The 21,656-nt window shown below is 41.2% G+C and overlaps 1 protein-coding gene across 3 annotated transcripts in view; it reads left to right on the forward strand.

Annotated features, from left to right (window-relative positions):
- The window catches only part of FRS2 (fibroblast growth factor receptor substrate 2), a 67,627-nt gene that overhangs the window by 32,312 nt on the left and 13,659 nt on the right, over positions 1 to 21,656 (forward strand). For 2 of the 3 annotated variants that reach the window (XM_060245046.1, XM_060245045.1), the window contains exons 2-3: positions 19,355 to 19,455; positions 21,172 to 21,263. In XM_060245046.1, the coding sequence (XP_060101029.1) occupies positions 21,198 to 21,263 (66 nt within the window). In that variant the 5' untranslated portion in view covers positions 19,355 to 19,455; positions 21,172 to 21,197. Of the gene's footprint in view, positions 1 to 13,722; positions 13,817 to 19,354; positions 19,456 to 21,171; positions 21,264 to 21,656 lie in introns of all 3 variants that reach the window. The other variant, XM_060245047.1, reaches the window with a different exon arrangement.

Here is a 21,656-nt window from a genome sequence, read left to right on the forward strand (position 1 = left end):
GGGCTGTGTAAGTCTTTAAATGTTAGAACTAAAACCTTGGAAAGGATCCAGTACTCAATAAGCAGCCAGTGCAGACTCCGGAGCATCACTTAAAGGTGGTGCAGCAGGTGAGCAGCTGCATTCTGCACCCACTGCAGTTTCCAGATCAGTCTCAAGGGTAAGCTAGCATAGAGCAAGTTACAGTAGTCTAGTCTGGAAGTGACCATTGCATGGATCACTGTAGCCAGGACCTGGGGGGGATAGATATGGTGCTAGCTGCCTGATCTGCCAAAGATAACAAAAGGCAGACCTGGCAACCATCGTGATCTGGGCCTCCATGGAAAGGGAGGCATCCAAGGTCACTCCTAACCTGTTGACCTGGCACCAGTGTGGCACCATCCAAACCTGGGAGCTCGATGCCCATACCCACCACACCCTGACACAGGTAGAGGACCTCCATCTTAGCTGCATTCAATTTCAGCCAGCTCTGTTGTAACCACCCAGCCATGGCTCCCAATGCCTCAGACAACTGGTCGCACGGCTTGGGAGCAGTGACCGTAACGTTATTGATTTCACCATTTGTATAAATAGAGAGTTGCCCCAAAAGACCAGCACAACCACGTTTAACTTTAAAAGGGGTAAATTCTCTGAGATGAAAAGGCATGTGAAGAGGAAACCGAAAGGAAAGGTAAATACAGTCAAAACCCTTGGGGAAGCTTGGAGGCTATTTAAAACTACAATCCTAGAAGCTCAGATAAAATATATACCACAAGTTAGGAAAGGCACCAACAGGTATAAGAAAAGGCCTGCATGGTTAACAAACAAAGTAATGGAAGCTGTAAAAGGTAAGAAGGACTCCTTTAAGCGGTGGAAAGCTAGTCCAAGTGAGATTAATAAAAGGGAACACAGGCTGTGGCAAATCAAATGCAAGACTGTGATCAGTCAGGCAGAAAGGGACTATGAGGAGCATGTTGCAAAAAACATAAAGACCAACAATAAAAATTTCTTCAAATATATTAGAAGCAGGAAACCAGCCAGGGAGGCAGTGGGGCCCTTGGATGACCAAGGGGTAAAAGGATTACTGAAGGAGGATAGGGAAATGGCTGAGAAGCTGAATGCATTTTTTGCCTCCATCTTCACTGTGGAAGATGAGAAGTGTTTGCCCGCTCCAGAACCACTTATTTTGGAAGGGGTGTTGAAAGACCTGAGTCAGATTGAGGTGACAAGAGAGGAGGTCCTACAACTGATAGACAAATTAAAAACTAATAAGTCACCAGGTCCGGATGGCATACATCCAAGAGTTCTGAAAGAACTCAAAGTTGAACTTGTGGATCTTCTGACAAAAATATGTAATCTTTCATTGAAATCTGCCTCGGTTCCTGAGGACTGGAAGGTAGCAAATGTCACCCCATCTTTAAAAAGGGTTCCAGAGGAGATCCGGGAAATTACAGGCCAGTCAGTCTGGCTTCAATACCAGGAAAGTTGGTAGAAACCATTATCAAGGACAGAATGAGTAGGCACATTGATGAACATAAGTTATTGAGGAAGACTCAGCATGGGTTCTGTAAGGGAAGATCTTGCCTCACTAACCTGTTACATTTCTTTGAGGAGGTGAACAAACATGTGGACAAAGGAGACCCAATAGATGTTGTTTACCTTGACTTCCAGAAAGCTTTTGATAAAGTTCCTCATCAAAGGCTCCTTAGAAAGCTCGAGAGTCATGAAGGACAGGTCCTCTTGTGGATCAAAAACTGGCTAATTAATAGGAAGTAGAGAGTGAGTATAAATGGGCAGTCTTCACTGTGGAGGATGGTAAGCAGTGAGGTGCCACAGGGCTCAGTACTGGGTCCCATGCTCTTTAACTTGTTCATAAATGATTTGGAGTTGGGAGTGAGCAGTGAAGTGGCCAAGTTTGCAGATGACACCAAATTGTTCAGGGTAGTGAGAACCAGAGAGGATTGTGAGGCACACCAAAAGGGATCTGTTGAGGCTGAGTGAGTGGGCGTCAATGTGGCAGATGAGGTTCAATGTGGTCAACTGCAAAGTAATGCACATTGGGGCCAAAAATCCCAGCTACAAATACAAATTGATGGGGTGTGAACTGGCAGAGACTGACCTAGAGAGAGATCTTGGGGTCGTGGTAGATAACTCACTGAAAATGTCAAGACAGTGTGCGATTACAATAAAAAAGGCCAATGCCATGCTGGGAATTATTAGGAAGGGAATTGAAAACAAATCAGTCAGTATCATAATGCCCCTGTATAAATCGATGGTGCGGTCTCATTTGGAATACTGTGTAGAATTCTGGTCACCGCACCTCAAAAAGGATATTATAGCATTAGAAAAGGTGCAGAAAAGGGCAACTAGAATGATTAAAGGGCTGGAACACTTTCCTTATGAAGAAAGGTTAAAACACTTGGGGCTCTTTAGCTTGGAGAAACGTCGACTGCGGGGTGACATGATAGAGGTTTACAAGATTATGCATGAGATGGAGAAAGCAGAGAAAGAAGTACTTTTCTCCCTTTCTCACAATACATGAACTCGTGGGCATTTGATGAAATTGCTGAGCAGTCAGGTTAAAACAGATAAAAGGAAGTACTTCACCCAAAAGTAGATTAACATGTGGAATTCACTGCCACAGGAGGTGGTGGCAGCTATAAGCATAGCCAGCTTCAAGAGGGGGTTAGATAAAAATATGGAGCAGAGGTTCATCAGTGGCTATTAACCACAGTGTGTATTTATATGTGTGTATATGTATAATTTTTTTGGCTACTGTGTGATAGAGTGTTGGACTGGATGGGCCATTGGCCTGATCCAACATGGCTTCTCTTATGTTCTTATGGTGCGGCGACTGGCCGGCCACTCATCAACAGATAGAGCTGGGTATCAGTGTACTGGTGGCAACCCAACCCAAAACCTCAGGCAATCTGGGCAAGGAGGCGCATATAGATGTTAAGCAGTATTGGCGAGAGAATGACTCCCTGTGGCACTCCACATATAAGTGGATGCTGCAAGGAAGTGTGCTCGCCAAGCACCACCCTTTATCCCCATACCCGGAGAAAGGAAGAAAACCATTGTAAGGCCGCCCCCCTGAACTCCGGCAACGGTGAGGCGGTGGGTCATAAGGTCATAATTGACCGTGTCAAATGCTGCTGACAGATCGAGAAGTATCAGCAGCTCTGACCTGTCATGGGTGCTGGGGACCCTGCAGAAGAAGCTGAGCCTGCAGAAGAAACTGTGCCCCTGCCACCTGCACCAGTGCCCCTGCCTCCTCCTGGAGAAGATCCAAGCCCCCCTGCCTCGCCCTCTCGGGTGGCTCGTGTGCGTGACCGCCTTCGTCAGGACCTCAGGGATCGGAGGAAGGCGGCACACTCACGAGCAAGACGCGCCCTGAGTTTTGAAAGGATTCTGGCCCTTCTGGAGTGAGGATGCTTGAGTCTCAGCAGGATCCTGGCTGCCTCTCTGAGCCAGCAATTAGCCCAAATGGGCAACAGCCAGCAGAGGGCTATATAGCTGTGGGCTTTGGGAGGAGGCTTTGTGGAAGCAACTAGTCACTTACCTGACGTTCTAGCATCCACTTCGGCTTTTGACTTTGGCTTCTGGACTCCCTGACTTTGGCTTTGACTTCTGGACCCCCTCACTTCGGCTTCTGAACCTCTGACCTGCGATACCTGGACTGTGATTTGGTTTTGGCACCTTGGACCCTCTTTGCTGACCAGCTACAGACCTTGGACTGCCCCTGGACTTTGCCTGACCCGGCCTCAGCCCGTGACACTGACCTGCCTTGATCCAGGTGCCATCTTAGGTCATCTGTGAGAGCGACTAGGACAGTCTCCATCCCAAGGCTCAAGCAAAAGCCAGACTGGAATGGGTCCAAGGTGGATGTCTCATCCAGGAAAACCTGTAACTGCTCCAGCACCGCTTTCTCAACTACCTTACCCAGAAATGGTAAATTTGAAACTGGGCGGTAATTGGCCAAGACCCCTGGACAAAAATCTCCGCTGGCCAGTCAGAAGTCCTGCTGGAAAGAGCTCCACTCACTTCCTTTGAACATTTGGTGAGCACCTGGAAAGATGTTGGTGAACACCACATCAGGGACCTGAGATGATTGTATGAAGTTCTTTCAAATGGATTTGGTTGATGGCTCAGTTTCAGCACTCTCAGTTCGCCTGATAGCCGATGCATTTGGCAAAGTTTTGTAATCTTAAGGTAGGGGCTCTTGGGCTATACACATATACAAGTCCTGCATGTAGACATCCAGTTTTGAATTTTTAATGAGTGAGACATGAAAACAGATCAAAACCAAGTATGAAATGTTTTTAGTGAATATCCCAAGCTTTGAGGATTATGTCACCAAAAAGACGTAACCATGCTCACATGCATTTATGAGTAAATCCTATTGAACACAGTGGATTTTGCAAATTCCATTTATACTATGTGTCTCCTAGATTTGCAGATTTCCCTATTTAAGTTACTAGCACCACTTATAAATGCATTACTGGTAACTAGAAAAGAAATATTTTGGCCCTAACTGGTGTTAAATTGCTGTGCTAATTACATCAGAAAAAAAGTGACAGGTCTTGTACCAAGAACAACAAAACTGCGAAGCGCAAGCAACTCCTTTTCACTTTTTAAAATATATCGTTTCTACCATGAAAAATATCAAAATAAATTTTCTAATGTTGTGGGAATAATGTCTGGTGAAGCCAATCACAGGGGTTTGTTTATATGTGTATTCAGGCACATGTATTATTTTTCAAAATTGCAATGGTAATGGCAGTTTATTCTCTCTCTCTCTCCCTCCACACTCACAAACACCAACACGCCAACAAAGAAAGGATAAAAACCTGAAGATCCTGCCACTAAATAAACCTTTTGAAAGAGAAAAAAGCTGTATATAAAGTAGAGACAAAAATATAACAGTGGTGGCAAATCTATTCAACTTTTTTTATAACAGGAGAAGCCTCCAAAAGAGCCCAGATGAATAGTCCAGCATAAAAGAGTGAGCCCAGTCATTAGTACAAGTTAACAAGTGTGTCTGATGATATAAACTAAGATCAGGGAAACCAGATCCTCCTCCATTGAATGGAAGTTGCATCCTCTTTAAAGAACTCCAAATTGGTATTAATTTTATGAATATATCTGCAAGATACGTATGTGGAAAGGAACTGCAAGTAAAATATAAATACTCATTTTGAGTATATTTACTTTGCCCTATAAAGGCAAGTTTAAAGTTGCCCATCAGTCTGAATCCAAAGATATATCAGCAATTAGTTTGCTAAAATTTAGCATAATAATATGTGTAATATCGCTAGGAATCAATATTCCAATGTAAGTGAAGACATCTGGGCACCAATGAATATGTCCATAGGCAAATGCACTTTGTGCAGTCTCCCAGTGACATGAACTTAGATTTTGCTCAATTAATTGACTATCCAGACAAGTCTCCAAAGGTATTAATCATATTCATTAATGAAAGAAAGGGAGACTGCAGTTCCAAAATAACAAAATATCATCTGCATAAAAACAATTTTAAATGGCAAGGAGTTATGTTCAAGATGATGAATATTACTATTTGGTCTGATGGCATAAGATAGAAGTTCCAGATACAGCTAAAAAATAAGAGCAGGGAAAAAAGCCAACCCCTTTATATTACCCCTTTCAAGAGGGAAAAATGCAGAAAATATGGCATTACTCAGCACCCTGGATCTGGGAGACAGAGAACTCTAATCCACTTCAGAAAATTGTGAGGAAAACTGAATTTAGTCAAGGTGTCAAAAATATCCAGTATACTTTGTCAAAAGCCTTTTCTGCCTCATAGAATCATAGAGTTGGAAGGGACCTTCAGGGTCATCTAGTCCAACCCCTCACACAATGCAGTAACTTCACGAATTTATTTATTTTTGCTAATTTCTAGTCTGCCCTTTCCCAGGTCGGGCTCAGGGCAGATTACAACATCATAAAATAGTTGAAATGATATCATAAGAATTAAATTTACACAGTTAAAACCATTAAAATGAAATAAAATAAGGCAGCGTCAGTGTACAGATATGTACATCCTTCACAGATTGAAACACAGGATGTGCTCAGTGCAGGGAGGTCAATTAGCTGGTGTGAGGATGCCCGCCTGCCTCAGCCAAAAGTCTGGCAGAACAGCTCCGGTTTACGGGCCCTCCGGAATAGCAGTAAATCCAGTAGGGCCTGCATCTCCTTGAGGAGCTGATTCCACCAGGTTAAAGCCCTGGTTGAGGCAAGCCGGATGTCCTTTGGGCCAGGGATGATCAGAAGATGTTGATTGGCCTATCATAGAGGCTTCCGGGACTCTTATGGGGAGAGACAGTCCCATAGGTATGTAGGTCCCCCACATGCATACATCCCCAGCAACACCTGCTCCATAACCAGAAGATGGCAAAAACCTCCAGTATCCCTTGCCCAAACTGGCCTGGAGAAAAATTGCTGACTGACCCCAAAGTGTCAATTAGCATTTCCCTGGGTGTGCAAGAAAGGGCCTCAAGAACTAAACACTGATGCAACCCTTTCTGCCCTTCTTCTCATGATCTGCCTAATTTACAGAATCAGCATTGCTGTATTAAAAAGCTCCAAAGAAGGAGAGCCCACCACCTTGCAAGGAAGCCTGTTCCACTGAGGAACCATTCTGTCAGGAAGGTCTTCCTAATGGTTAAACGGAAACTCTTTTGATTTAATTCAACCTGTTGGTTCTGGTCCGACCTTCTGGGGCAACAGAAAACAATTCTGAGATAGGCTCTGAGGAGCTAGGTAAGTTCTTTCTGTTTATCTTTAATAAACTTATAGGGTTATGGCTATTGAAACATACTTATAGTAAAGACTAATATGATGTTGGTGGCAGCCAAAACAGCAGAGTCTTGTGGCATCTTAAAGACTGATGAATAAGCCGTGCATGAGCTCACAAAACCTTATGCCACAATAAACTTATTAATCTTTAAGGCAGGGGTCAAACGTGCAGACCAGGGGCCATAGCAGGCCCCTGGAGGGCTCCTATTAGGCCCCCGAGCAACTGACTGTCATTTGCTTCCTTTCCCCTCTCTCTTATTGTATACTGGATTGTATACCGGATCCAGTACAAAGTGCTGGTCATAACCTTTAAAGCCCTATATGGCCAAGGACCGACCGACCTGAGGGACTGTCTCTCCCTATATGAGCCCCAGAGAGCACTGAGGTCAGTAGGCAAAAACAGACTGAATATCCCTGGGCCAAAAGAAGTAAAACTGCAAAGCACCCGCACTCGGGCCTTTTCTGCCGCAGCCCCACAACTCTGGAATCAGCTCCCAGAGGAGGTGCGGGCCCTGCGGAACTTAGACCAGTTCCGCAGGGCCTGCAAGACCACCCTCTTCAGACAGGCGTTTACTAATGATTGTACTAATGTTTATGGCTAGATTAATAATACTTACCGCCACTGTTAGTTTAGGAATGTTTTAATTACTGATTGGTTTTAATGTGATTTTAATGTTTTATTATTGTATTGTTCATTTTAAATGTTGTAAGCCGCCCTGAGCCTGCTTCGGCGGGGGAGGGCGGGATATAAATAAAATTTTACATTACATTACATCTTGCTTCCTTCTGCATCACAGCTTGCTTTCCAGGCTTGCTCAATCACACAGAAGCTACAGAGCAAAGCCTCTATTTTCTCCATTGGCTAAGGTTTCTCCCTTGGGGAGGAAGGGGGGAGGTGGAGCTTGCTTTGCTAGGCTCTCTCAGTTGCACAGCAGAGCTACTGAGCCAAACCTTTCTTCCTTTTATTAGCTGAGGCTCCTTCCCCTCCTGGGGAAGGAAGGAGTCAGAGCTTCCTTTGCCCAGTTCCTTGGACCCCATGGGAGAGATATAAAGAAAGCACCTTTAAGACTAACGAGTGCTAATGTTTAAGCATGTTTTATTTAATTTTTTTTTAAAAAATCTTTAATTGTGTTTGTGTCCTTTATAAAATCTATGTCTCCGCTACCTAATTTTAAATAGGTACACACATGGCCCAGCCTGACATGGCCTAGCCTGACAAGGTCTCATTTATGTCAGATCCAGCCATCATGAGTTTGACACCCCTGCTTTAAAGTATCACAACGTGTTTTGGTATTCAAGGGACACAAAAGTTTCTTGGGTCCTAAGGTAGCTTTGCACAAAAGAGTGGTCTGCTGTTTTTTGTGAATGTTCCACTTGAGCTGCAGTCCTTATCTCCTGATTTTAAAAACAGCTTTTTTTGATGGCATGGATTAGGAGTGTCAAACATGCAGACCGGGGGCTGAATCAGGCCCCCAGAGGGCTCCTGTTGGACCCCCGGGCAACTGGCTGTCATCTGCTTCCTTCTCCCTCTCTTGCTTCCTTCTGCATCGCAGCTTGCTTTGCCAGGCTTGTTCAATCACACAGGAGCTACAGAACAAAACCTCTATTTTTTCCATTGACTGAGGCTCCTCCCTTGGGGAGGAAGGGGGGAGGGATAGCTTGCTTTTCCAGGCTCTCTCAACTGCACAGCAGAACTACTGATCAAGCCTCTCTTCTATTGGCTGAGGCTCTTCCCCCTCCTGGTCCCCTGGGGAAGGAAGGAAAGAGCCAGAGCTTCCTTTGTCAAGCTCACTGGATCCCATGGGAGAGATATAAAGAAAGCATTTTTAAGACCAACAAGTGCTAATATTTTAAGCTTTTAAATAGTCTTTGAGTTTGTCTGTGTCCTTTATAAAGTTTATATCTCTGCTACCTGGCATTATATTTTATGACACGCATAGCCCGGCCCAACAAGGTCTCATTTATGTCAGATCTGGCCCTCATAACAAGTAAGTTTGACATCCCTGGCATAGATAGTGGGTGCAGAGGACAGGAAGGATCCTTAGATTCAACCCACTGATTAATTCTACTGCATGTACTTAAAAATACTAATTAAAAATGCTTTCTCCCTCTTTCCCCTGTCACTGTTCCTTAGATTTGTTGAAATTTTTAGTTTTTGGCATGCATTGTCAAACAGAAAGGGTGTATACATGAAGAATTTGTTTCTCTGTGTGTATGTTATTAAAGTACACCATTATATAAGTTTACGAAAATGATAATCAGCTTTGAAAGTAGAAGGCAGCAGCTCCCATGTGTAGCTTGGAGAATTGAAGGAGACAATTCCCATCTGATTGAACAAACATTTCAGTTGCCAGCTAGGGCCAACTTTAAATGGACCAGCTGTCTGTGTCAGCAGCATAGGGTTGCCAGGGTAACAGTGGCTGTTTAAAGAAGAATGTAGCTGAAAGGGCAAGTTTTTGATCTGAGTTGAGGGAAGGAATTTGGTGTGATCATGCATCAGTCTTCCTAATCACACACACTCAAGCACTCAAAGCTATGTGGGCGGTATGTAGTAATTTACAGTTCTGCTGAAGCTTGTATGAAGCTTCCAATTACTTCATTTTCTCAGAAGCCAAAGCACTTAGAGCATACTATGAAAACTCCTTTTTTTTATTTTGAAGCATAGTATGACAGATTCACTGCTATATTTGAAATGTTGATGCTTAAGTTAGTGTACAATTGCAGAGATGATGGACACCTTCAACTTCAGAATCTTTCTACTTGCATTTCATATTGAAAACCAACATTCGTCTTGAAATAATACTCTTAATGGTGTCATCCTAAGCAGAGTCACACCCTTCTATGTCCATAGAAGTCTGTAGGCTCATAAGGCCATAAATCTGCTTTGAATGGCATTGCACACGTAACTCTGTTGATATATTTAGCTCTGTGCACATTGTCATTATTTAGTTTTCTAAATGATTCATGACATGTTAGAGAAACTGCAAGATGGGATACTTGACCCATTTCTTTTTTCTTATTAAAAAAACAAGAATAAATCTGACTTACATAGCAATTTCCTTTATTGGCATTATAAAACTGTTAGTATAGAAAAAGAGTAGGATAAAAGAAAATAAAGCATACACATGTATAAAAAACATATTCCATCTTTCAGTTCCATTCCTGAAAAGTTATGAATTAAATCATTATAAAATAGCTTCGTTTACCATGTATAAGTAGAGCTGCCTGGAGGAACTTTGCCACAGTTTCAGTAACATCATCAGCAGTATTGTTTAGCAGAAAAAACAATTTGTGTGAGTCAGGTAAAACTAAATACTACTAAGAACTGGTGATAATATGCTATGCTGTACATTGATGTGGTGACAGCATTCTAATAGCGCATGGGATACTGTCTCGATGGCACCACTTGCACAGGGACATAATCCATTATGGAAAGGTGTGCCATTTATTCTTCCTGTTAGGATCACTGAGGGAAGGACATTAAGCATAGCAAGTGAAATTTGAAGGGTTTGCGTGACTGCCCCGCTTATAAATTGGGACTATAATTGCATTAGTCCATGCTGTAGGTATGTGTCTGGTAGAATTTACAATGGAGAAAAAGGTGGCCAAAGGTGTTGCCCAACATTTAGGATTACTTTTTAAAATTTTGGCTATAGCTAGTTCAAGAGACAGTTTTATGCTAAAGAGTAATACAATAAAATGATAAAACATCTGTGTTTATTGCTGTGCGTAAGCCTGGAAAACAAGAATCTTAGGAGGATATAATGGATATGTAGGGTGATAACAGACAGGCAGTTTGAGCTGCTCTGGGGATTGGAGGCAGGCAGATGAAAAAAAGCATGTACACACACACACCTGCTTCTGTCCCTGTATCGCACGCAGTCTCTCCAGGGCTGGATTGAAGCCACCTCAGAAAAGCACCACATATCCCTGACGGTCTGGATGGCCGGGAAGCACCCGGGAGGCACACAAGTGCTCCAGAAGCTCCTCCAGAGTGCACGCAGCCTGTGTCTGTTCCAGGGGCAGACCACTGGCCGTCTGGAGGCTTCCAGCCACTTTTTTTCCGGCCAGCTCTCTTGGGGACAGCTTGATGCCGCCTGAGCTGGCCATCTGTTGTCAGCAGTAGTGTGACTTGTTCATGAGGATGGATGCAGAGGATTGCTGGTAACTAAGCAAAACTAGCAGTTTTTAAAATATATTTCTCTGGTAGGGGTAAGATGTCTGTGAAGGATGTATGTATCTAATTCATATTAGAAAGACTTCTCAGATAGTAATCTGAGGGATCCAGAAAGCCAGTCAGTGTGTGTTGCAACCTTAAATTTTCAGTTAAGACTGAAGAAAAAACAGTGTACATGGGCCACTTGGAGTACTGTGGCCCTAATTGCTAAGCAGGTAGTATGCAGAAGAAAGTAAAGTATTTGAAAAGACTATTACTTCTGAATTTATAGACTTAATTACATCAGTTGTTGCTACAAAATGATCCTACCTACCTTTTCATGGACACAAGGAGGAGGAGTGACTTCGGCCAACCTATCAGAGATCTCCTGTTCCCCCCCCCCCCCAAAAAAATAAGCAAAACATTTTATTTAATTTGAAGGGGGAAAGATCAGGTGGAACCAAGAGTAGGATATATGAGGTGAGCAGATAGTAAATCTGCGGTAATTTTGTAATCCCACTAAATCCAGCTAAATCCAACAAATGTTTTTGCTTTTCAACAAGGTCTTTGAAACTTTGAAGAAAGAGGCTTTCTTTTCAGTTCTGCTTTAATGCAAAAGCATAGGTTTCTAACTTTCACTGTCACTTCACATTTAGAAAGTAGGAATGTACAACCAAGTTCTCAGAATCCTATATATACAGACCAAGAGATCACCCCACTTTAGAGCTATTTCCCTTTTCACTGGGCAGGGATTACTTCTCTTGACTAGAAGCTCTGTCCCTTTTTGGCTTGAACAGTGATCTTCTGTAATCCTCTCAGTCCTCCTTGCCTTCTTTCCAGGCCTCAGTCAATGCTAAACTGTCTCTTCTTCAACTGTCAGTTCCCAACTGACATTTCTTAACTGATGCTTTCCATAGAATTCTGTTTGAACCACCTGTTACTCAAAAGTTCTCAGACTTCGTTGGAACATTAACTCTTGACTGTCACAGGGGCACTGGCAAAAAAATACCCTCCCTCCTGTCAGTGGAAATCTTGTCAGAATTTGACCCCTGTATATATTGAGCAAATGTTTCCATCTGCACAGTTTGTGGATTTTGTTGTTGCTATAACTGTGTTATGGGTGAACATGATACAAAGGATATGTTCCCAAAAAAAGAGATGCTATTTAAAGGACTTTGCAAAACCATGCTTCCACAGCTGAAGAGAGTACTGTGTTAACAGACATTTAGGTGTTACATACAGATTAGATCTAGGAGGTGTGTGAAGCTCAGTAGCAAAGCATCTGCTTGGCATGCAGAATGTCCCAAGTTCAATCCCCAGCATCTCCAGTTAAAAGAATCAGGTAATAGGTGATATTACAGACTTCTGTCTGAGACCCTGGAGAGTTGCTGCCAGAGTAGACAGTACTGACTTTGATAGATCAGTGGTCTCTTATGGAAGCTTCATGTATTTGTATATTCATTTTAATACTCTGAGATTAATTTTCAATTTCAATTCAGGAGACAGTTTTATGCTAAAAAGTAATTAATACAATAAAATGATAAACATCTGTATCATTCCAATTTTAGTATATGTGCTGCAGAAGCAAGCACAAACATCTGTGTTTATTCCTCTATTTGAGCCTGTTTGTGACCTGTGCGACTGATGCAGAATTTATGTAAATATGTTGAATAATTGTTTGGAAAATTGCTGAATATTACCTAAAACCTGAGATTTTAATTTTTGCTGGAACTACTGTGAAATGATTCTGCAAAGGTTCAGACCTTATCTTTGTAAGATATTTCAGGAAGTTAACTTACTTTCTTCAGAATGTTGGATTTTTTCCCTTAAGCTGTGAAGTCCAACTAGATTGCAGGGTTTTTTATCAGCTGTTCAAAGGATTAAACTGTGATGTTAAGGCTGGGGAACAAGGTCTTGCCTTTTCTGAGACCTTTAATATTACTGGTATTTGAAGAATGTGTTCATAAACTTCCAAACTGAATGTAGTTTCTTTCATGTTCTGAAAGCAGCAGCTGTGGCACTTACTTCTGAAGCTTAGTAAAAACTTACTTTGTATAGTCTTTTCAGTATTTGAGGCTTTCTGCATCATGCATTAATTTTTTTGCATGCCAGTACAAGAAAATTATAACATACACAAGTTAGGTATTAAAAGCTTAAATAGGCTAATTTCGTGTGGCTTCTTCTTTTTGCTGCTTCTAACAAAAAGTGTTTAAAAAAGGCACTCCAGTACTGTTCTAGTAAGTTTGTTCTGTCCTGTTAGAGAGAGGAAAATCTTGGTTCTCTAGTGCATTGTTAAGTTTGGCTGCTGTTTTTTTTTAACACTGCCCATGAGCCAAAGGTTTATATAGTGGCTTCCAATAGGATTACAGATTTGAACAATCCAGTAAAATAGTTATTAAAACTACAATAAAATCAATTAGAGCCACAGAGTATGCTTTTGACTTTATTTTCACTTTATTTGATGCAGAAAAAGTCCAAAATAGATTTGAAGCAAGAGATCCATGATTAGGACACACATACCCAGCTGTTTTAAAGGCTAAAAGCAACTCTGATGGGTATAGTTAACATCAGGACTTTGATACTGGGGGAATGAAGGGGTTATTCTTTGTTTGTTATTTTCTAGATTGCCATCTTCTCCTTCATTTGAATTGAGGCCACCAAAGCAGCTTTTAAATAACTGTAGGATCCTCCTAATCATGCATTCCCAGGTAATTTCTGGTTTGGCCCTTGGGTACTTACTTCCCCTGTTTTATTTTTCTTTTGTATCATATCAGGGGAGCGTGAGTGGGGAAGGCCAAGGCAATATAAGAAGTATCTTGTTGGCCCAGGGAAATTGCTCTTGAAGAATTGTTCTGCTTCATATGAAAGGTGAATATATAATTACAATACTGTTTGAACTGAATTCCTATGCCTAAATGTGGAATTGTGTTTTCTATTGAAGAATGAATATTTGAACATATTAAGGTAGAATTAGTGTTTGCAATTTGTAGATTAAACATTAATTGCAGTTCAGCAATTTATAGATTAGACATTACATTCTTTTATGAGTTAGGCTTGAACTAGAAACCATCTTTTTATTTTGGAAGGTTTAAACCTGGAAAAGTGTAGAATATTTAAAATTAATGTTCTTGGAAGAAAAATATGATAGTGATAGAATTCAGAGGTGTCTAGTGAAGTGTGATACCATTTACATCTAGGGATGCACACAAATTGGCTCACGAACCAATGTTTGGGGAAAGTGCCTCAAACATTTACTGGACTTTTGTCCACTTCAGTTGTTCAGGACCAGCCATTTAAACCTAACAGCTGACTGGCAGACATGCTGAGCTGTTAGGTTTAACTGGCTGTGAGCCATTATACCCCTCAGTTTCGTTCCCTCCCTTCAGAGGTGGGGAGAGCGAAACCAACAGGTTAAATGGCTGATAGCCATTTAAACCTGACAGCCGACTGGCAGACCTGCTCATTTGCTAGGTTTAAGGGGGGGGGGAGTGAAACCGACAGGTTAAATGGCTGGCAGCTGACTGGGGGTTCCACTGAGCTGTTAGGTTAAATGGCTATGCACCATTAAATCCCTTCAAAGTCCCCCCCCCCCCCTTCAAAGCAGCCGAGAGCAAAACTAAATGGTTAAATGGTTGGCAACCCTTCCCAGGCAATCCCTGCCCTCTTTCTCCTGGCCACGGTGAACTTTGGTCAGGAGAAAGGAGTTCCTTTTCTGGGCAGTCCCCCCCTTTCTCCTGACCCCAGTGAACTGTGGCCAGAAGACGGGTAGAAGGGAAATCCCTTCCAGGGTGGTCCCCACCCCTGCTTCTGGCTGTGGCAAGCTGCAGCTGAGAGGGAAAGAGCAGCTCATTTCAGGTGGGTCACTTTTGGCTCAGTTTGGGGTTTGTTTTATCAGCCACCTCAAACTCTGAACTGAACTGCTCTTTTTAGGTTCATGCCCATCCTTATTTATGACATGTACAAAGAAGTACTGTTTCACATGGCACAAAGTTAACTTATAGAATTTGCTACTTTACTGACTTTGATGTTTCCGCATGGGGGGGCAGGCTTGTGTAGTGTCCCTGTTGCTGATGATGCAGTGCCCCAGCAATGGTGCTTCCTCATGACCAAATTCCTCTTGGTTTCTCTGCCCCAGTCCTCTGGCAGTGGACATTCCTCCACCTGTATTATCAGCACATTCAATTATTTAGCTATCTCTTTATCAGGTTCTCTTAATTTTTTAAAAAAGTAAGTCTCCATCTTTTTTTATTACCTTCCAACAATAAAATAGGTGAGTAACTTTTTCTGTTTTAAATGAAATAATGGAATTTAGAGAATCTGATACATAGACTGTTATAACAATAGTCCATAGCCAATTCAGTTAAAGAAAGTCCTCTGGTGGTGTGGGCTGGTGGTTACTGCCTTGTGGGAGGGACCAGAAATGACTGCCTTATAGGAGGGACCAGAAAAATCTGAACTTCCCCACCTGAATAGTAGCCACCCAGGCTCTGCTGTGATCTTTATCAAACCTTTGTAGCAAAGCCAGTTTATAAAGGAGAAATGCCGGGAATGCACCATGGTACTGTGGGGAAGTAGGGGGAAAACACTTCCCAGTAGCACTGAATATGGGGCAAATAGCCCATGTGAAAATGGCCTTTGAAAAAGTAATAGGCAAATTCACTGAGTGATTGTTGACCGTGATTGTTAACTGATGTTTTTATATTCAGGAATGACATACCTTAAATTACCAGACAAACAGCTGGGCTGGGCGAAGAGGATCTTGATCCAATTCACCAAGTCAGCTTTTGCACTGGTAGGGCAGAAAAACTACTTCCAGTCTTTATCAGCCCTGACAATCAAATTACCTGGGATTTTACAGCGTTATGGAATACTTTGATTGTGAACCAAATTACCACTCAATCACTCAGTTGTACATAACTCAGAGGTAGCCAAGAGAATTGTAAAATGGATGTTTGCATACTAATTTGCTTCATGTAAATCTTGTACTAATTTACCTGAAAAACTGCTGAGACTTTGAAAAATTAAAGAAAGTTCCAGGACAGTATCAGCGCTCTTAGACTGGAGTTTCTGAACTCCAATGATTATACAGCAGTTTTAGTTTAGTCAGCAGCCTGGCAGTTTTGCTCAAAAAAGACAAGCAATGCATTTGCCCGCTTACATATCTGCCTCATCAGCACCATGTTACAGCTTGTTCAAATTCCTTTTCAAACTGGTATGCAATTTCTAGTGTGTGTATGTGTTATTTGTAGGGTGTTGTGCATACATTAAGATTTTGGATGGAACCAGGGCCTTGGCAATGAGCTTGCCTTAAATTCTGGAAGCTCTTAACACCAGCAGCGATTTCCTCCTGCCAGTTTAAGACATTAAAATCCATTTACATTGTCAGGCCAGTAAAAATCATGATACCAGTTTTATAACCATAAAATTTGTTCTTTTATTTGGTCCTGTAAAAAATGTGTATATATTGTCAAGATCTTACATTTCAAGAAATTATTTGATAGAAGCTGAAATTTTCATTTTTAAATAAACTAGTATGCTATCCAGTGGCTGCGCCTAGTCCTTGAGAATATTTATTTTTACAATAACTGCATTGTTTCAACAAGACTTTGTCCTAATGCCTGCTGTTTATTGTATGCACCACACAGTACAACAAAGCAGAGTTTAAAAACTTTTCCAATTCTAAATAAAATGTGGACGTTTAGGACTCATGGAATTATGCGGAAGGATGTTAATTTGAAAAGCCCTGCTCCAAAATCTTCTCAAACATTCTGTGAGCTTTTAGAGACTTGAGCAGTCTGATTTATCTCCCTCTCTTCACCCCTTTCCTTTCGCTGTTTCCTATTGGCTATGGATTTTGGAGTGCAATTTAGTTCTAAGCAGATTTTTTTAAAGGTTACCTTGTTTTTGGTAAATTTTCAGTCATGTTTCTGTGGCTATATGGAAAGTCCCTGTAGTATGTTGAGGCCCTCATTTTGTTTCTAGGCGCCTTTCTTATGCTGCATTTGTCATCTATACAGAGATGAGTTAGTTCACTATTTGATTACAGTGATTCTTGCTTTGAAAAAAAGACATTGGTTTTATAATGGAAATGAAATGGTGCTAGCTTCAAAATTGGTATTGTTCCCTAAATGACTGTCTGGGGAATACAGTGTCTAGCTTTTGATATCTTCTGTATGTAGGTCAAGTCTGAAAGAAACTATTAGATGATTTACACATTGTGATTCAAGGCCTGTTTACTTTAGTTGCTGGTAAAATCTGTGATAAATGTCTCTGCCATTATTATCCCATAACTTTTGTATGCTCCACAGTAGATGAAGTGTGTTTCAACAAATCTTTAGGAAGAGTTGGCAATGAAAATTGGATCTTGCTATGAAGTTTTATTTCAGTTTCAAGGAGAGCAAAAATAAATTATAGACATTATTCTGTATCAGATGTTCTTTAAGACTGTACTCTAGAGTGGAGAGGTAGGATGTGTGTAGTGTGTAAAAAGCAATCAGCATTGTGTGTGTAAGCTTAGAGAACACCAATTGAGCCTTCCCACTGCAATTTAATTATGCAAGATGAAAGGAATGGCCACTGGCAATGATTTTTTTCTTTAAGAAAAAGTAATACTTTATGCAATACATATAATTAAAGTTTTCTAAACAAGATATTTCTTAGTCATAACAGTGAATGTATAATGAGTCAGGTTCTAATCTTATTAATTCAACACACATGGGCTGCATTAATTTATGTGTGCTACAGACTTCAGTACAGCTACTCAGTTTTCACTTGTGTGATACTGAGAACTGACCCAAGTATTTGTTTAAAAAGAAACACTAGATTGCACAAATGAAGGTGGGGCTCAATAATTGACACTGATGCAAAAACAAAGATGTTCAAGAGAGATGGAGTAGACTATTGGTGACTGTATCACAATCTTGGCTTTCTTGGAGTCTTGTGAAAAACTGGACTTGTGTAGTATTATCAAAAGGCTTTCATTTTATTGGACCATTCTGTTTTACCTACAAGAGTTGAAGGGCTGTGTAGTGATATGACATGTTGCCTTTAAAATGTTTAGTCAAGGGGACTTTCCCCTTGCTTTAAAAATATATTGTCTTCTGGGATGAATAATATGCACATTATGTATTTGAGACATTGGCCTGCTGCGGCATTAACGTCTGTGTGCATACCAATGCTTGTCCAGTTGCTTCTGTTTGAAAGGAACAAGTGTCTGTTTAGCAGGTTGGACTTGTATGACCTTGATGTTTAAAATCCTACAAGTAAACAAAGCAGTTTTAACTGCTGTCTGTCAGCTTTTTAACTTAGGGAATTGATCACTTGCCCTAGGTCTGCTTTATCCATTTTCTTTTTCCTCCCTCCCATCCTCTTTCCTGTATTTGCCACCACTTCTTCCCTTGCACCTCAGTAGAAAAATAATAGTCAATCCTTATGTTCACCGGATAGGAAAATATGTATAGATATGGGGCTAGATCCAACCATCTTCCAACAAGCTATGTTCAAGCTTTGCTCAGTGGGGTCATGGGATCGGGGTACAGCCTACATTTGAGTATAGCAGCATCTTAGAGACCAACAAGACTTTGGGAGTATAAGCTTTTAAGAGTCAAAGCTCCCTTAGTCAAATACCAGACTGAATAGGGGTACGATCCACACCACAGATTCTTGACGTTGTTTCCTTTGAGCCTGGGAATGTGGCAATCACTGTGTCACTCTGAATCAAGATGCATACATACCCATTTTTTACAGGCTTTGATACAGCCCCTAATACATTGGCCACATGTGCTATCTTTAGTTTTAGATACTATGTTTTAAAATTCTGTGGTTTATATTGATACTACATTGTTTCATTCCACTGACTGTAGAACATTTCTTGTACACTGTTAATGGTGAGGTGGTAAATGCATGTTCTAAATAATAATTTTTGATGCGCCACAGTCACTCTTTCAAGGCTTACATGCCGCATACATGGGGCTGGCTACCTGTATGATTTGGCTTCCTTAGTTGCCTCCTCAGATTGTTGTCTGGTGGGAGCTGTTACCTGTCTCAGGCAAGTGGCAAATAACAGAACTTGCAGAATTACTAAAATGTAAAGAACAGCCATAATAATAATAATAATAATAAGCATTTGATTATGAAATGTGCAGAGCGGGTGAGAGATCTGTTACAGCTGGAAATGTCCTGTCCCCACATTGTATTGACCTGTCTGTTCTTTCTTACTTGCATAAAGAGAGGTCAGGCTGGGCACCACCCTTAAATAAATGACAGTATTGAAAGGCAACACCTCAGTGGCCAACAGTGGCTTGCACACTTCCCTATCCAAACATCTCTTTATGCTATTTTGGTTTCAGCGCCAGTTTCATGTTTTAAAACTCTTTAAGCCACCAATTTTTAAATTTTGCTTTCTAGATCAAGTGGCAATTTGTGTGGAAGAAGAACACAATGTTTTGAAGTATGACAGAAATACTGATGCTGCACCAGAGGCTAGGAATATTAATGGCCAAATCTAGGTGAGTTTCACTTTACGCAGATGTTCTTTGCTTGTGTTTAAAATATTTTCTTGAATTGAAAATAGCTGTAATATCAATGTCACTACTTACGTTGTCTTCCTGAAGTAGCAGGGGGGAGGGGGAGGAGACTCTCGCACAGTTACTTTAGAGCTCCCTTTTAAATAATTATTGCTGGGGGGGGGGCTAGCTTTCTTCGGGATTCTTCTAGTCTGAACACATGAAGCTGCCTTTCACTGAATGAGATCCTGGATCCATCGAAGTCAGTGTTGTCCACTCAGACTGGCAGCTGCTCACCAGAAGCTCAGGTGGAGTTCTTTCACATCACCTACAGCCTGACCTTTTAACTGGAGATGCTGGGGATTGAACCTGGGACCTTCTGCATGCCAAGCTGATGCTCTACCACTGAGCAATGGCCTCTTCCCTATAGTCAAAGCCATTACTGCCTGATAGAAGTCATGCCACTATGGGGTGCTTTTATGTCACTGGCCCTTCTGCCTATGTGACTATACAATAGTTTTGAAACTAGTGGCCAGTGTAGGTAAATTTTGCAGATAAGTTACTTGCATCTGCAGTGACTTAGATACCATGGTTCATTCAGTCAGAATGCTACTGGAGCTGAGTCCAGTTGTCATCATATGAATGACTTTCATTTGGTGAGACCGGATATAGTGAATATATTGCTTAGAAGTGGCAGGGCACCTAATTCTGGGCTTGCCCCTTGCCACTCTTGGCTAATAATGCTGTGCCAGGCTGGGTTGAATGAATGGGTCCAGAAGGCAATAACTGCTTCTCTGAAGAAGTGCATATATTTCACACAGCTTTGAAAGAAGCAGTTGTGAGGCCCCTCCAGAAGAAGGCATCTCTAGACCCAAATGACCTAAATAACTCCCACAAGGTTGCTAGTTTGATGTAGTGGTTAAGAGCATGAACTCTAATCTGGAAAAACCAAGTTTGATTCCCCACTCCTCCACAGCTGTTGGTATGACTTAAGAGCTGTTCTCTTAAGAGTAGTTCTCAAAAGAGCTCTTTCAGCCCCACCTACCTCACAGGGTGTCTGTTGTGGGGAAATGTAAGGAAAGGAGATTGTAAACTGCTCAGACTCAGAGTAAAGGGCAGGGTATAATTCCAATCTCTTCTTCCTCCATTCTTGGGCGCTCCATTTCAACAGCTTTTGTTGCTCTGACTGATGGCCTTTCCAAGTTTTTAATTGTCTTTCCATCTGTTATATGCTCTGCTTCTGTTCTGAGGTCTATGGATAGTTTTATGTAGGTCTGTGGGCTTGTGTTAATGGGTTGTGTATTTCTATGCTGGTGATTTATTTTAATTGTAAGCTTTGCTCCTTAATAAATAAGTATTGGCCAGCAATGGAAGAGGCAAGAAAGTCCTGTTCCACTGACAGAAATCCCTTCCAGACAAATTACCTTTGAATTCATCCCTATTATTCATTTTCCAATCATTCATTTTACTTTGAACATAAAAATATGTGTTTATAAATATAGCTATTTATAAACACATATTTTTATGTTCAAAGTAAAATGTTTGTCATAAAGTGTAAGTTTGTGCAACAGAAATTGAAGTGACATCTCTCATGTATATGAACTCCACGTTGGTGCACAATTCTGTTCTTTGTCAGTTTTATTTTTTTACATTTAACTGCTATTTGCACAGAGTACTTTCAACACTTTCTTAAAATTGTGTTCTTTGCTTTGCCTGTAGCAATCACATGGTCTTCTGAAAAAGTCATGGGTAGCTGTTGTAGCTGTCCAGATAAAGAAAATGTCCCAGATAACCATCGAAACAAATTCAAGGTAAAATTCTAAGTGGGATTTTGTTGCTTTGATGGTCTGAATTCTGTTTTGCAATGACAGGGAAGAGAAGAAGGAATGTTAATAATTAGTAGGGACTTCCATGGTAAATTTCAGTTTTCTTCTGAGATATGTGTGGCCTGTACACTCATGAACCCGGGTACAGAAAGAAAATAAAATCCATTGGTATTGTTTTATGACAGAGCCATCCCATTTCATGAACAGTTATAATCTATATGGATAACTTTATGCTGCCTCAGGAATAGTGCTGAGACTTCAGTTTAAAAAACCTTTGTCGAGTTGAATTTAATGGAATACATGATTTTAGTTAATTACTTTTCAGTAGCTGTGAAATTATTTACCTTTATATATGCAAGCATTTAATGTCGTGTTTTT

This window comes from Heteronotia binoei, chromosome 8, assembly GCF_032191835.1.
Source record: "Heteronotia binoei isolate CCM8104 ecotype False Entrance Well chromosome 8, APGP_CSIRO_Hbin_v1, whole genome shotgun sequence".
Taxonomy (NCBI): Eukaryota; Metazoa; Chordata; class Lepidosauria; order Squamata; family Gekkonidae; genus Heteronotia; species Heteronotia binoei.